The 15,242-nt window shown below is 47.7% G+C and overlaps 1 protein-coding gene across 1 annotated transcript in view; it reads left to right on the plus strand.

Moving 5' to 3' along the window:
- The window catches only part of cdkal1 (CDK5 regulatory subunit associated protein 1-like 1), a 649,344-nt gene that overhangs the window by 325,259 nt on the left and 308,843 nt on the right, over nucleotides 1-15,242 (plus strand). The window contains exon 8 of the mRNA XM_064945061.1: nucleotides 13,081-13,184. Coding sequence (XP_064801133.1) covers nucleotides 13,081-13,184 — 104 coding nt within the window. The remainder of the gene's footprint in view (nucleotides 1-13,080; nucleotides 13,185-15,242) is intronic.

Here is a 15,242-nt window from a genome sequence, read left to right on the forward strand (position 1 = left end):
TCTCTCTCTTACCTCTTTCTCTGAGTATCTCTCTCTCTTACCTCTCTCTTTACCTCTTTCTCTGAGTCTCTCTCTCTCTTACCTCTTTCTCTGTGTCTCTCTCTCTTACCTCTCTCTCTGAATCTCTCTCTCTTTACCTCTTTCTCTGAGTCTCTCTCTCTCTACCTCTTTCTCTGAGTCTCTCTCTCTCTACCTCTTTCTCTGAGTCTCTCTCTCTCTACCTCTTTCTCTGAGTCTCTCTCTCTCTACCTCTTTCTCTGAGTCTCTCTCTCTCTACCTCTTTCTCTGAGTCTCTCTCTCTCTACCTCTTTCTCTGAGTCTCTCTCTCTCTACCTCTTTCTCTGAGTCTCTCTCTCTCTTACCTCTTTCTCTCTGAGTCTCTATCTTACCTCTTTCTCTGAGTCTCTCTCTCTCTACCTCTTTCTCTGAGTCTCTCTCTCTCTTACCTCTTTCTCTCTGAGTCTCTATCTTACCTCTTTCTCTGAGTCTCTCTCTTTACCTCTTTCTCTGAGTCTCTCTCTCTTTACCTCTTTCTCTGAATCTCTCTCTCTCTCTCTTTACCTCTTTCTCTGAGTTTCTCTCTCTTTACCTCTTTCTCTGAATCTCTCTCTCTTTACCTCTTTCTCAGTCTCTCTCTTTACCTCTTTCTCTGAGTCTCTCTCTCTCTTTACCTCTTTCTCTTAGTCTCTCTCTCTTTACCTCTCTCTGAGTCTCTCTCTCTTTTACCTCTTTCTCTGAGTCTCTCTTACCTTTTTCTCCAAGTGTCTCTCTCTCTTTACCTCTTTCTCTGAGTCTCTCTCTCTCTTACCTTTGCAGTGTCCCAGTTTCCTGTGCAGTGTCCCAGTCTCCACCTGTCCCAGGCTGTGTCTCTGTGCAGTGTCCCAGTCTCCACCTGTCTCTGTCCCAGGCTGTGTCTCTGTGCAGCGTCTCAGTCTCCATCTGTCCCAGGCTGTGTCTCTGTGCAGCGTCTCAGTCTCTAGTGTTGAATCATCTCTTTGTCTCTGACCTCATGAACTCTCTCTGTATTTAGTCTCGTGCTTCATGCTCCCTGTGAGGCCGCCACACACACACACACACACACACACACACACACACACACACACACACACACACACACCCTGATCTGTTCTCAGTGAAGGTTACACACAACACTGTGAGTTCTCTGACTGCTGCAGCTTCTTGTTTAGTCTCCAGACCCACTCTGTTTTCCCCTCGGCTTGTCTGAGCATTGTGTTAAAGGAAGGCTGCTCTACTGTGGCGTGCAGGCTGAGTGGCCTATAGGCTGTTGCCATAGAAATAGTACTACTGATTTAGATGTCTTCTTGGCTTCTGCTGCTAGCGTTGTTACACGGGCCCCTTCCTACATTATCTCAGGGTCATGAGTTCACTCCTTCCTACATTATCGCAGGGTCATGAGTGCACTCCTTCCTACATTATCCCAGGGTCATGAGTTCACTCCTTCCTACATTATCTCAGGGTCATGAGTTCACTCCTTCCTACATTATTGCAGGGTCATGAGTGCACTCCTTTCTACATTATCCCAGGGTCATGAGTTCACTCATTACTACATTATCTCAGGGTCATGAGTTCACTCCTTCCTACATTATCTCATAGTCATGAGTTCACTCCTTTCTACATTATCTCAGGGTCATGAGTTCACTCTTATTACATTATCTCAGGGTCATGAGTTCACTCCTTTCTACATTATCCCAGGGTCATGAGTTCACTCCTTCCTACATTATCTAAGGGTCATGAGTTCACTCCTTCCTACATTATTGCAGGGTCATGAGTGCACTCCTTTCTACATTATCCCAGGGTCATGAGTTCACTCATTACTACATTATCTCAGGGTCATGAGTTCACTCCTTCCTACATTATCTCATAGTCATGAGTTCACTCCTTTCTACATTATCTCAGGGTCATGAGTTCACTCTTATTACATTATCTCAGGGTCATGAGTTCACTCATATCTACATTATCTCAGGGTCATGAGTTCACTCCTTTCTACATTATATCAGGGTCATTATCTCACCTGATCCTGCTGTTAGTTCACCCCTTCCTTCATTATCTCAGGGTCATTATCTCACCTGATTCTGCTGTTAGTTCACCCCTTCCTTCATTATCTCAGGGTCATTATCTCAGGTTCATGAGTTCACCTGATCATGCTGTTAGTTCACCCCTTCCTCCATTATCTGTGTCATTATCTCAGGGTCATTATCTCACCTGATCCTGCTGTTAGTTCGCCCATATCCTACATTATCTCAGGTTGATGAGTTCACCTGATCCTGCCTGTTAGTTCACCTGCCCAGACTGGTAGACAGCCAGTCGACAGCCCGTTGTTGTGTTCAATAGGCATAGCACTGCGGTTTCATATCAAATTAAATTCTATCGGGTCGTGTATTTTTTTTCAGATGTTATCGCAGGTGCAGCAGAAGTGCTTTTGAGTTCCTAGTTCCATTCAGTACTGCATTGCCAAACCAACAGAAGTGGTTGAGCTGTTAAAGCTCTGGTTCGTGTGGTGAGGTCTGCCGTGTGTTGTCCCTGGGTGACATTTCAGCTCTTCCATTGGCTCAGAAACCTGTGTGTTTCTCACACTTCAGCAGCTCTCTTTGACTCGTAAACCATTTCTCAAATGGACCCTTGATGCCGTTCAGACTTAAAACACTAAATTGTTTGCTGTTTAGTTAGTTTTATTCCTGCAGTGGGAGTCGTCCCAGTGGTGTTCGACTGTTTTCTTCCACTTTGACTCTCAGGAGCCTGTTATGAAAGGACTTTGTTTGTTTTCTACTTTGTGTGTTGGGTTCAATAGTCACTCGACCCTCCTTGTCCTGGTTGACACAAACAATACAATGATTTCCTGCAACTTCTCTTCAAGTTCAAACCACTTTATTCATTATTTTTTGTTATTTTTTTTTGTTATCAATGTCTCGAAATAATAATAATAATAATAAAAACACAATACGTGGCCATAGATTCAGCTGCTTTCCCATTAATGGAGAAGAAATGCTTTGTTGTAAAAATGCAGATCACAGGCTTAGTGTTTAGGCCCTTAGTGCTTTCCTTCCTCTGCTCATAGAAGACATGGGTTCAAACACTATTTGAAACCGTTCAAATCCTTTCATCCCAGAATGCCCCAGTCTCCCTGGAATGTGAGACGGCATTGTTTTACGGCTCTGGGACTGTTTTATTGGTTTCAGCTTAATTAAACACCAAGAAAGTATTTGAAATACATTTCAAATAGTATTTGAAGCCGTTCTGGGAGGCAGCAGCTCCTAGGAGTGTCCTCTTGGGTGTGTGTCTGCCAGTGAGGGGGTCAGTGTAATTTGGTGCAGGTTTCCACTCAGGGACACACATTAATATATTGAGGGACCAGGAGTCGGATCAGGGGACCCAGTGCCATTGTCTCTCCATCACCTGCAGTGTTGACGGGGATCACAAAGAGGTGTGTGTGTGTGTGTGTGTGTGTGTGTGTGTGTGTGTGTGTGTGTAACATATGTACAGCTGTGTGCTGTTGCACCAGGGGCCTTCCCAGCCTCTGAGCCATAACGATGTAGTACATTGTCCTGTGTGTGTGTGTGTGTGTGTAACATATGTACAGCTGTGTGCTGTTGCACCAGGGGCCTTCCCAGCCTCTGAGCCATAACGATGTAGTACATTGTCCTGTGTGTGTGTGTGTGTGTGTGTGTGTGTGTGTGTGTGTGTGTGTGTGTGTACAGCTGTGTGCTGTTGCACCAGGGGCCTTCCCAGCCTCTGAGCCATAACGATGTAGTACATTGTCCTGTGTGTGTGTGTGTGTGTGTGTGTGTGTGTGTGTGTGTGTGTCGTAATGATGAAGTATGTTGTTCTCGTACACCTTCATGTGTAATTAATGTTTAAGGAGAGAGTCACACGGCAACACAGCAAGAGGCATTCAGACGACAGGTTACAGTCGTTAAGAAATCAGAAATGAGTTACTGCAGGTGTCTAGAGAGGAGGGGGGGCTCTCGTTTGGAGAAGTAAGTCTCCATTACTGAACAATAGTACACTGAAATCACAAGCTGCTCCTCTCCACAGTCTCTAGTCACGTCTTTAAAATAACAATAAGACTGGTGTTGGAAGTTAGTTCAGTGAGATTCTGGTTTCTGTTGGCCTGGTACTGTTGGCCTGGTACTGTTGGCCTGGTTCTGTTGGCCTGGTTCTGTTGGCCTGGTTCTGTTGGCCTGGTACTGTTGGCCTGGTACTGTTGGCCTGGTTCTGTTGGCCTGGTTCTGTTGGCCTGGTTCTGTTGGCCTGGTACTGTTGGCCTGGTTCTGTTGGCCTGGTACTGTTGGCCTGGTACTGTTGGCCTGGTTCTGTTGGCCTGGTTCTGTTGGCCTGGTACTGTTGGCCTGGTACTGTTGGCCTGGTTCTGTTGGCCTGGTACTGTTGGCCTGGTACTGTTGGCCTGGTACTGTTGGCCTGGTTCTGTTGGCCTGGTTCTGTTGGCCTGGTTCTGTTGGCCTGGTTCTGTTGGCCTGGTTCTGTTTGAAACCAGTGTGGTTGTGATGAGTCTGAGATGCTCCTGTCAGAGTGGTTGGGATGTCCCGTGAGGTACTCAGTCAGAGGGGGAGAGAGGGAGGGAGGGAGAGAGAGGTTGGGATGTCCCGTGAGGTACTCAGTCAGAGAGGGAGGGAGGGAGAGAAAGAGGAGGAGAGCGAGATAGAGAAAGGTTGGGATGTAGTCAGTCAGAGGGGAGAGACAGAGGGGGAGGGAGGGAGAGAAAGAGAGAGAGTTGGGATGTCCCGTGAGGTAGTCAGTCAGAGGGAGATACAGAGACAGGAGAGAGAGAGAGAGTTGGGATGTCCCGTGAGGTAGTCAGTCAGAGGGAGAGAGAGGGAGGGAGAGAGAGAGAGGTTGGGATGTCCCGTGAGGTACTCAGTCAGAGGGAGAGAGAGAGAGGGAGGGAGAGGGAGAGAGAGAGAGGTTGGGATGTCCCGTGAGGTAGTCAGTCAGAGGGAGAGACAGAGACATGAGACAGAGAGGTTGGCAGCTCTCCTGTCTGTCAGCGTGGATGGATGAAGTGCAGAGCGATGGTTGACAGACACTAACAGCTCCTCTGCTCCAGGCGACCCTGCTGCTACTACACAAACTAGCTGCGTCTGAAAACAAGTGCGTTTCTCTGTCAGTAACCAACATCACACAGCCACCACAGTAATACATAATTAACCACCTTGCGTATGTTTAAGTCTTAACTCTCGTTAGAAGTGTGGAACTATTTCCTGGGGACTTTTTTCATATTACTGCCTTAATGTAATTCACTCAACAAAGATCACTTTTCCCTGGTAGGATTTTATCTAGTAGCTCTGTCTAGTGGTAATGTAGACGTTGTCAGGACAACAACCTACAGTAAATGTAGTAATGTAGACGTTGTCAGGACAAGACACCACAGTGAATGTTGTAATGTAGATGTTGTCAGGACAACAAATGACAGTGAATTTAGTCATGTAGACGTTGTCAGGACAACAAAGACAGTGCATGTAGTAATGTAGATGTTGTCAGGACAACATAGACAGTACATGTAGTCATGTAGACGTCGTCAGGACAACAAAGACAGTACATGTAGTAATGTAGACGTCGTCAGGGCAACAAAGACAGTACTTGTAGTAATGTAGACATTGTCAGGACAACAAAGACAGTACATGTAGTAATGTAGACGTCGTCAGGACAACAAAGACAGTACATGTAATAATGTAGACGTTGTCATGACAACAAAGACAGCACATGTAGTAATGTAGATGTTGTCAGGACAACAAAGACAGCACATGTAGTAATGTAGACGTTGTCAGGACAACAAAGACAGCACATGTATGTTTTCTTTCATACACATTTTATTTACATATTTTAATTGAAAACGGTGAATCAACTCAGTGCAGTCTGTGGTTAAATAGTCTGTTTCATACATTACACTATCATCTGATCCAGGGTCTGCTCCTACACTAGGCTTAATACAATACATTACACTATCATCTGATCCAGGGTCTGCTCCTACACTGGGCTTTATACAGTCATACATTACATCACACTATCGTCTGATCCAGGGTCTGCTCCTACACTGGGCTTTATACAGTCATACAATACATTACACTGTCATCTGATCCAGGGTCTGCTCCTACACTGGGCTTTATACAGTCATACATTACATCACACTATCGTCTGATCCAGGGTCTGCTCCTACACTGGGCTTTATACAGTCATACATTACATTACACTATCATCTGATCCAGGGTCTGCTCCTACACTGGGCTTTATACAGTCATACATTACATCACACTATCATCTGATCCAGGGTCTGCTCCTACTCTGGGCTTTATACAGTCATACATTACATTACACTATCATCTGATCCAGGGTCTGCTCCTACACTAGGCTTTATACAGTGATACAATACATTACACTATCATCTGATCCAGGGTCTGCTCCTACACTGGGCTTTATACAGTCATACATTACATTACACTATCATCTGATCTAGTGTCTGCTCCTACACTGGCCTTTATACAGTCATACATTACATTACACTATCATCTGATCCAGGGTCTGCTCCTACACTAGGCTTTATACATTAATACAATACATTACACTATCATCTGATCCAGGGTCTGCTCCTACACTGGGCTTTATACAGTCATACATTACATTACACTATCATCTGATCCAGGGTCTGCTCCTACACTGGGCTTTATACAGTCATACATTACATTACACTATCATCTGATCCAGGGTCTGCTCCTACACTGGGCTTTATACAGTCATACATTACATTACACTATCATCTGATCCAGGGTCTGCTCCTACACTGGGCTTTATACAGTCATACATTACATTACACTATCATCTGATCCAGGGTCTGCTCCTACACTGGGCTTTATACAGTCATACATTACACTATCATCTGATCCAGGGTCTGCTCCTACTCTGGGCTTTATACAGTCATACATTACACTATCATCTGATCCAGGGTCTGCTCTCTTCTTGGTCCTCAGGTCCTGTCGGTGTTGTGGCATGGAGACACATCCTTCACATCTCTTGGGAATACGAGGGGTTTGATTCTCTTATAGCCACGACTGCTGGTCGATATTTCACATTTCAGATCAGAGACCCCTGGAGTAGAGGTCTGGGGACCAGAGGATACCAGGGTACTAGTCTATAAGACCAGAGTAGAGGTCTGGTGATCAGGGGATACCAGGGTACTCTCTCTCTCTCGGGCTCTCTCTCTCGGGCTCTCTCTCTCTCTCACTCTCTCGGGCTCTCGCTCTCTCTCGGGCTCGCTCTCTCTCGGGCTCGCTCTCTCTCGGGCTCTCTCTCTCACTCTCTCGGGCCCTCTCTCTCTCACTCTCTCGGGCTCTCTCTCTCTCACTCTCTCGGGCCCTCTCTCTCACTCTCTCGGGCTCTCACTCTCTCGGGCTCTCTCTCTCTCACTCTCTCGGGCTCTCTCTCTCTCACTCTCTCGGGCTCTCTCTCTCTCACTCTCTCGGGCTCTCTCTCTCTCACTCTCTCGGGCTCTCTCTCTCTCACTCTCTCGGGCTCTCTCTCTCACACTCTCTCGGGCTCACTCTCTCTCTCTATCTCTCACTCTCTCTCTCGGGCTCTCTCTCTCTCGGGCTCTCTCTCTCTCTCGGGCTCTCTCTCTATCTCTCACTCTCTATCTCTCTATCTCTCACTCTCTCGGGCTCTATCTCTCTGTCTCTCTCATCTTTTTGAGAGCTATTATAAGTGCAGGATTGCAGCACTGTATAAAAACACTCTTAGTCTGTGTGTGAATAGTGGTTTATTCTTAGTAACATATCAATCAAATATATTTATAAAACTCTTCTTACATCAGCTGATGTCGCAAAGTGCTGTACAGAAACCCAGCCTAAAACCCCAAACAGCAAGTGATGTAGAAGCACAGTGGCTAGGAACAACTCCCTAGGAAACCACCTAGAGAGGAACCAGGCTATGAGGGGAGCCAGTCCTCTTCTAGCTGTGCCAGGTGGAGATTATAACAGAACATGGCCAAGATGTTCAAATGTTCATAGATGACCAGCAGGGTCAGATAATAATAATCACAGTGGTTGTCGAGGGTGCAACAGGTCAGCACCTCAGGAGTAAATGTCAGTTGGCTTTTCATAGCCGAACATTCACAGTTAGAGACGACAGGTGCGGTAGAGAGAGTTGAAAACGGTCTGGGACAGGTAGCACGTCCTGTGAACAGGTCAGGGTTCCCTAGCCGCAGGCAGAACAGTTGAAACTGGAGCAGCAGCACGACCAGGTGGACTTGGAACAGCAAGGAGTCATCAGGCCAGGTAGTCCTGAGGCGTGGTCCTAGGGCTCAGGGTCTCCTGGAGGGGAGGCAGAGAGAGATAATTAATTCAATTCTAACAGGACACCGGATAAAACAGGAGAAATACTCCAGGTATAACAGATTGACCCTAGCCCCCGACACATAAACTATTGCAGCATAAATACTGGAGGCTGAAACAGGAGGGGTCAGGAGACACTGTGGCCCCGTCCGACGATACCCCCGGACAGGGCCAAACAGGCAGGATATAACCCCACCCACTTTGCCAAAGCACAGCCCCCACACCACTAGAGGGATATCTTCAACCACCAACTTACCATCCTGAGACAAGGCCGAGTATAGCCCACAAACATATTCCATACGACACGAACCCGAGGGGGGCGCCAACCCGGACTGGAAGATCACATCAGTGACTCAACCCACTGAAGTGACGCACCCCTCCTAGGGACGGCATGGAAGAGCACCAGTAAGTTAGTGACTCAGCCCCTGTAATAGGTTTAGAGGCAGAGAATCCCCGTGGAAAGAGGGGAACCGGCCAGGCAGAGACGGCAAGGGCGGTTCGTTGCTCCAGAGCCTTTCCGTTCACCTTCCCACTCCTGGGCCAGACTACACTCAATCATATGACCCACTGAAGAGATGAGTCTTCAGTAAAGACTTAAAGGTTGAGACCGAGTTTGCGTCTCTGACATGGGTAGGCAGACCGTTCCATAAAAATGGAGCTCTATAGGAGAAAGCCCTGCCTCCAGCTGTTTGCTTAGAAATTCTAGGGACAGTAAGGAGGCCTGCGTCTTGTGACCGTAGCGCACGTGTAGGTATGTACGGCAGGACCAAATCAGAGAGATAGGTAGGAGCAAGCCCATGTAATGCTTTGTAGGTTAGCAGTAAAACCTTGAAATCAGCCCTTGCCTTAACAGGAAGCCAGTGTAGAGAGGCCAGCACTGGAGTAATATGATCACATTGTTTGGTTCTAGTCAGGATTCTAGCAGCCGTGTTCAGCACTAACTGAAGTTTATTTCGTGCTTTATCCGGGTAGCCGGAAAGTAGAGCATTGCAGTAGTCTAATCTAGAAATGACATAGGGATGGATACATTTTTCTGCATCATTTTTGGACAGAAAGTTTCTGATCTTAGCAAATGGGGGGGGGGGGGGCTGTCCTTGAATAAATGAACGTGTTGTGCTTCTATGAGACTGAAGCCTGTATGTTATAATTTGGTCACGGATGGTCTATTTCTGGTCGTCTCATTGTTACTCTGTGAGACTAGATCATTGTTGCCATGTGACGCTTCTTCATTGACAACTATTAATGGTTCGGTTTGTAAATTACTATTTAGTATTTTTACTGTTGGGGGGGGTTAAACATACCCTGTTTACTCCATCCTAGTCTTCTGAACTGACGGGGGTTTAGACAGACCCTGTTTACTCCATCCTAGTCTTCTGAACTGACGGTGGGGGGGGGGGTTAAACTGACCCTGTTTACTCCATCCTAGTCTTCTGAACTGACTGGGGGGGGGGGTTAAACTGACCCTGTTTACTCCATCCTAGTCTTCTGAACTGACGGGGGGGTTAAACTGACCCTGTTTACTCCATCCTAGTCTTCTGAACTGACGGGGGTTTAGACAGACCCTGTTTACTCCATCCTAGCCTTCTGAACTGACAGGGGTTTAGACAGACCCTGTTTACTCCATCCTAGTCTTCTGAACTGACGGGGGGGGGTTAAACTGACCCTGTTTACTCCATCCTAGTCTTCTGAACTGACGGGGGTTTAAACAGACCCTGTTTACTCCATCCTAGTCTTCTGAACTGACGGGGGTTTAGACAGACCCTGTTTACTCCATCCTAGCCTTCTGAACTGACAGGGGTTAAACAGACCCTGTTTACTCCATCCTAGTCTTCTGAACTGACGGGGGTTTAGACATACCCTGTTTACTCCATCCTAGTCTTCTGAACTGACGGGGGGGTTTAAACAGACCCTGTTTACTCCATCCTAGTCTTCTGAACTGACGGGGGGGTTTAAACAGACCCTGTTTACTCCATCCTAGTCTTCTGAACTGACGGGGGTTTAGACAGACCCTGTTTACTCCATCCTAGTCTTCTGAACTGATGGGGGGTTAAACTGACCCTGTTTACTCCATCCTAGTCTTCTGAACTGATGGGGGTTTAGACAGACCCTGTTTACTCCATCCTAGTCTTCTGAACTGACGGGGGGTTAGACAGACCCTGTTTACTCCATCCTAGTCTTCTGAACTGACAGGGGTTTAGACAGACCCTGTTTACTCCATCCTAGTCTTCTGAACTGACGGGGGGTTAGACAGACCCTGTTTACTCCATCCTAGTCTTCTGAACTGACGGGGGTTAGACAGACCCTGTTTACTCCATCCTAGTCTTCTGAATTGACGGGGGTTTAGACAGACCCTGTTTACTCCATCCTAGTCTTCTGAACTGACGGGGGGGATTAGACAGACCCTGTTTACTCCATCCTAGTCTTCTGAACTGACGGGGGTTTAGACAGACCCTGTTTACTCCATCCTAGCCTTCTGAACTGACAGGGGTTAAACAGACCCTGTTTACTCCATCCTAGTCTTCTGAACTGATGGGGGTTTAGACTGTTTGTCCAGTAGTCAACCTAGTCTTTTTCCCTCCCAACTTGAGGCCTAATCTATACCATAGAGAAATAAAGCTTTGTTTCCACAGTTGTTTGACCATGGTCTCAAATATCTTGCTTACAAAGTCTTCGGAATGTGAAAAAGAAATGTGTCCCTGTAAAAAAAAAATATATATATAGATATATAGATATAAAACCTTCCTTTCCCAGCCAGCTTGAATCATTTCTGTTTTCTTCCATTTGATTCGTTCCATTTTTCCCTCTGGCTGGTTTTAAACCAATGAAAAACAGACTCGTTTCTCCCTCTCGAGCAACCCGGGTTAAGGCAAGACAACAGCAGTAGCATCATTGATCTCCTGAATCCCAGCAGCTTGGCACGTCAAGGCCAGACACCACTACAACCAGCAGCACAGGCTTTGTACGACACCATGTGTCTTAGTGGTTAAGATAGAGAGGGAGAGAGGGAGCTAGGGAGAGAGGGAGCTAGGGAGGGAGGGAGCTAGGGAGGGAGGGAGCTAGGGAGGGAGGGAGAGAGGGAGGGAGGGAGGGAGCTATGGAGAGAGGGAGGGAGCTATGGAGGAAGGGAGGGAGAGAGGGGGTTAGGGAGGGAGAGAGAGAGAGAGAGAGACAGGGGGTTAGGGAGGGAGGGCGGGAGAGGGGAGAGAGGGAGGGAGAGAGAGAGAGATGATCTGTGTGGAGAACAGGTAATGATGGTACAGCCGTTGTCTCCCTCTCTTCTCTTTCATTCTTCCAGAACTTGGAAACAGCCATGATACCGCCATGTCAAAGTTTTGGCACTGCCTGCTCTTAGATGTGTGTGTGTGTGAGCTGTGTGTGTGTGAGGTGTGTGTGTGTGTGAGCTGTGTGTGTGTGAGATGTAGTTTGGCATAGCTGTCTGAACTCAGCCGGACACACAGCTCATCAGTGGAACAGGAAAGCTGAGAACTCAAAGAAGCCCTGAGCGTCTCAGCTAAACAGTCAGCCAGCAACAGAGGAATTCAGCCAGACAGCAACAGAGGAATTCAGTCAGCCAGCAACAGAGGAATTCAGTCAGCCAGCAACAGAGGAATTCAGTCAGCCAGCAACAGAGGGATTCAGTCAGCCAGCAACAGAGGAATTCAGTCAGCCAGCAACAGAGGGATTCAGCCAGCCAGCCAGCAACAGAGGAATTCAGCCAGTCAACCAGCCCAGCCAGCCAGCAACAGAGGAATTCAGCCAGTCAACCATCCCAGCCAGCCAGAAACAGAGGAATTCAGTCAGCCAGCAACAGAGGAATTCAGTCAGCCAGCAACAGAGGAATTCAGTCAGCCAGCAACAGAGGAATTCAGTCAGCCAGCAACAGAGGGATTCAGTCAGCCAGCAACAGAGGAATTCAGTCAGCCAGCAACAGAGGGATTCAGCCAGCCAGCCAGCAACAGAGGAATTCAGCCAGTCAACCAGCCCAGCCAGCCAGCAACAGAGGAATTCAGCCAGTCAACCAGCCCAGCCAGCCAGCAACAGAGGAATTCAGCCAGCAACAGAGGAATTCAGCCAGCAACAGAGGAATTCAGCCAGTCAGCTCAGTCAGTCAGTCAGCTCAGTCAGCCCAGCCAGCCAGCCAGTCAGTCAGTCAGTCAGCCAGTCAAAGGAATGGAAACCTGCCCTCCTGCACTGTGCTTCTCTCCTCTCAGATTCACCTCACAGCAAATATAACGAGCAGAAGGAGACAGACATACGGAGAACCAGAACAATTGATCATGTCTGAAAGGAAAGCAGTTGTCCACCTCGGCACTCACATCAAAAGAGCCCTTGATGAGGGGGGGGGGACACAACCAACTATACCACTCCAAAGATTCAGTTCTCTCTCCGTATTAAACCTGCTTCCTTTTCCTCTTCAGATGCGTTCTTCTCTATATTATAACGTTTATTTAAAAGGCTATTTGGTCTCAGAATAATCTAATGAACCCTATGATTGCCTGGGAGACGGGGTGTTTGGTCGTTCGTACACCTGATCACACACACACACCCTGTTGTTGTTGTCTTTATCTCTTTAAAATGACATCCTTCAAAAAGGCTTCCTTGGCCACTGCTTGTAACGTCTCAAGTCCTGGCGGTTCTACTGCTAAACTTCACTAGTCTGTTGAAATCAGATGTAGGTTTGTCTGAGGCGTGACCTCCTCTACTCTCTCTCCCTCTCCAGTTGTCTGAATGCCTGTACCTACTGTAAAACCAAGCATGCCAGAGGAGACCTGGCCAGCTACCCTGTGGAGGAACTCGTGGAGAGAGCCAGACAGTCCTTCCAAGGTGAGTCTACAGCCGACCAATCACGCTGCTGCTCCAGGTACACTGGCTCCCTTACTAACTACCAACTCTTTATTGGAGATCGCACCAGGGGGATCTAGTGGGTTGTGGGAGATCTAGTGGGCTGTTGGAGATGGTACCAGGGGGATCTAGTGGGTTGTTGGAGATAGCACCAGGGGGATCTAGTGGGCTGTTGGAGATCGCACCAGGGGGATCTAGTGGGCTGTTGGAGATCGCACCAGGGGGATCTAGTGGGCTGTTGGAGATGGTACCAGGGGGATCTAGTGGGCTGTTGGAGATCGCACCAGGGGGATCTAGTGGGTTGTTGGAGATGGTACCAGGGGGATCTAGTGGGTTGTTGGAGATGGTACCAGGGGGATCTAGTGGGTTGTTGGAGATGGTACCAGGGGGATCTAGTGGGTTGTTGGAGATGGTACCAGGGGGATCTAGTGGGTTGTTGGAGATCGTACCAGGGGGATCTAGTGGGTTGTAGGAGATGGGGATCTAGTGGGTTGTAGGATATGGGGATCTAGTGGGTTGTAGGATATGGGGATCTAGTGTGTTGTAGGAGATGGGGATCTAGTGTGTTGTAGGAGATGGGGATCTAGTGGGTTGTAGGAGATGGGGATCTAGTGGGTTGTAGGAGATGGGGATCTAGTGGGTTGTAGGAGATGGGGATCTAGTGGGTTGTAGGAGATGGGGATCTAGTGGGTTGTAGGAGATGGTACCAGGGGGATCTAGTGGGTTGTTGGAGATGGTACCAGGGGGATCTAGTGAGTTGTTGGAGATGGTACCAGGGGGATCTAGTGGGTTGTTGGAGATGGTACCAGGGGGATCTAGTGAGTTGTTGGAGATGGTACCAGGGGGATCTAGTGGGTTGTTGGAGATGGTACCAGGGGGATCTAGTGAGTTGTTGGAGATGGTACCAGGGGGATCTAGTGGGTTGTAGGAGATGGGGATCTAGTGGGTTGTAGGATATGGGGATCTAGTGGGTTGTAGGATATGGGGATCTAGTGTGTTGTAGGAGATGGGGATCTAGTGTGTTGTAGGAGATGGGGATCTAGTGGGTTGTAGGAGATGGGGATCTAGTGGGTTGTAGGAGATGGGGATCTAGTGGGTTGTAGGAGATGGGGATCTAGTGGGTTGTAGGAGATGGGGATCTAGTGGGTTGTAGGAGATGGTACCAGGGGGATCTAGTGGGTTGTTGGAGATGGTACCAGGGGGATCTAGTGAGTTGTTGGAGATGGTACCAGGGGGATCTAGTGGGTTGTTGGAGATGGTACCAGGGGGATCTAGTGAGTTGTTGGAGATGGTACCAGGGGGATCTAGTGGGTTGTTGGAGATGGTACCAGGGGGATCTAGTGAGTTGTTGGAGATGGTACCAGGGGGATCTAGTGGGTTTGTTGGAGATGGTACCAGGGGGATCTAGTGGGTTGTTGGAGATAGCACCAGGGGATCTAGTGGGTTGTTGGAGATAGCACCAGGGGATCTAGTGGGTTGTTGGAGATAGCACCAGGGGATCTAGCCAGAACGTGATCATGTCTAATGATCAACACACCACTACTAGCTAAAGTCCGTTGGACTTCTTCACCCAACATCGATACAGTTGTTCACGTTTCTTTGTAGACAGCCCTTCCAAGGTGAACATACCCGTCCAACACCAACAATGTTATGCTTTGTTTCAGCCCACAAATAACAAGAGCAAGGAGATACATAGAGACAGATCATTCATCATGTCTTGGACTAACACACCACTACTAATGAATGACTAACTAACTAATGAACTAACTAACTATCTATCTAACTAACTAACGGCAGACAGACTTCCTCACTGTCCATGTTTCTCTATTTCTAGTAGCTGCCCCTCATTTCTATCATCAACAAGCCCAGTTCAGAGCCAACTAACACACCACAACTAACGAACTAACTAACTAACTAACTAACTAACTAACTAATGAACTAACTATCTAACTAACTAACTAACTAACTAACTAACTAACTAACTAACTAACTAATGAACTAACTATCTAACTAACTAACGGCAGACAGACTTCCTCACTG

The sequence above is a fragment of the Oncorhynchus masou genome, chromosome 29 (genome assembly GCF_036934945.1).
Source record: "Oncorhynchus masou masou isolate Uvic2021 chromosome 29, UVic_Omas_1.1, whole genome shotgun sequence".
NCBI classification, from domain to species: Eukaryota; Metazoa; Chordata; class Actinopteri; order Salmoniformes; family Salmonidae; genus Oncorhynchus; species Oncorhynchus masou.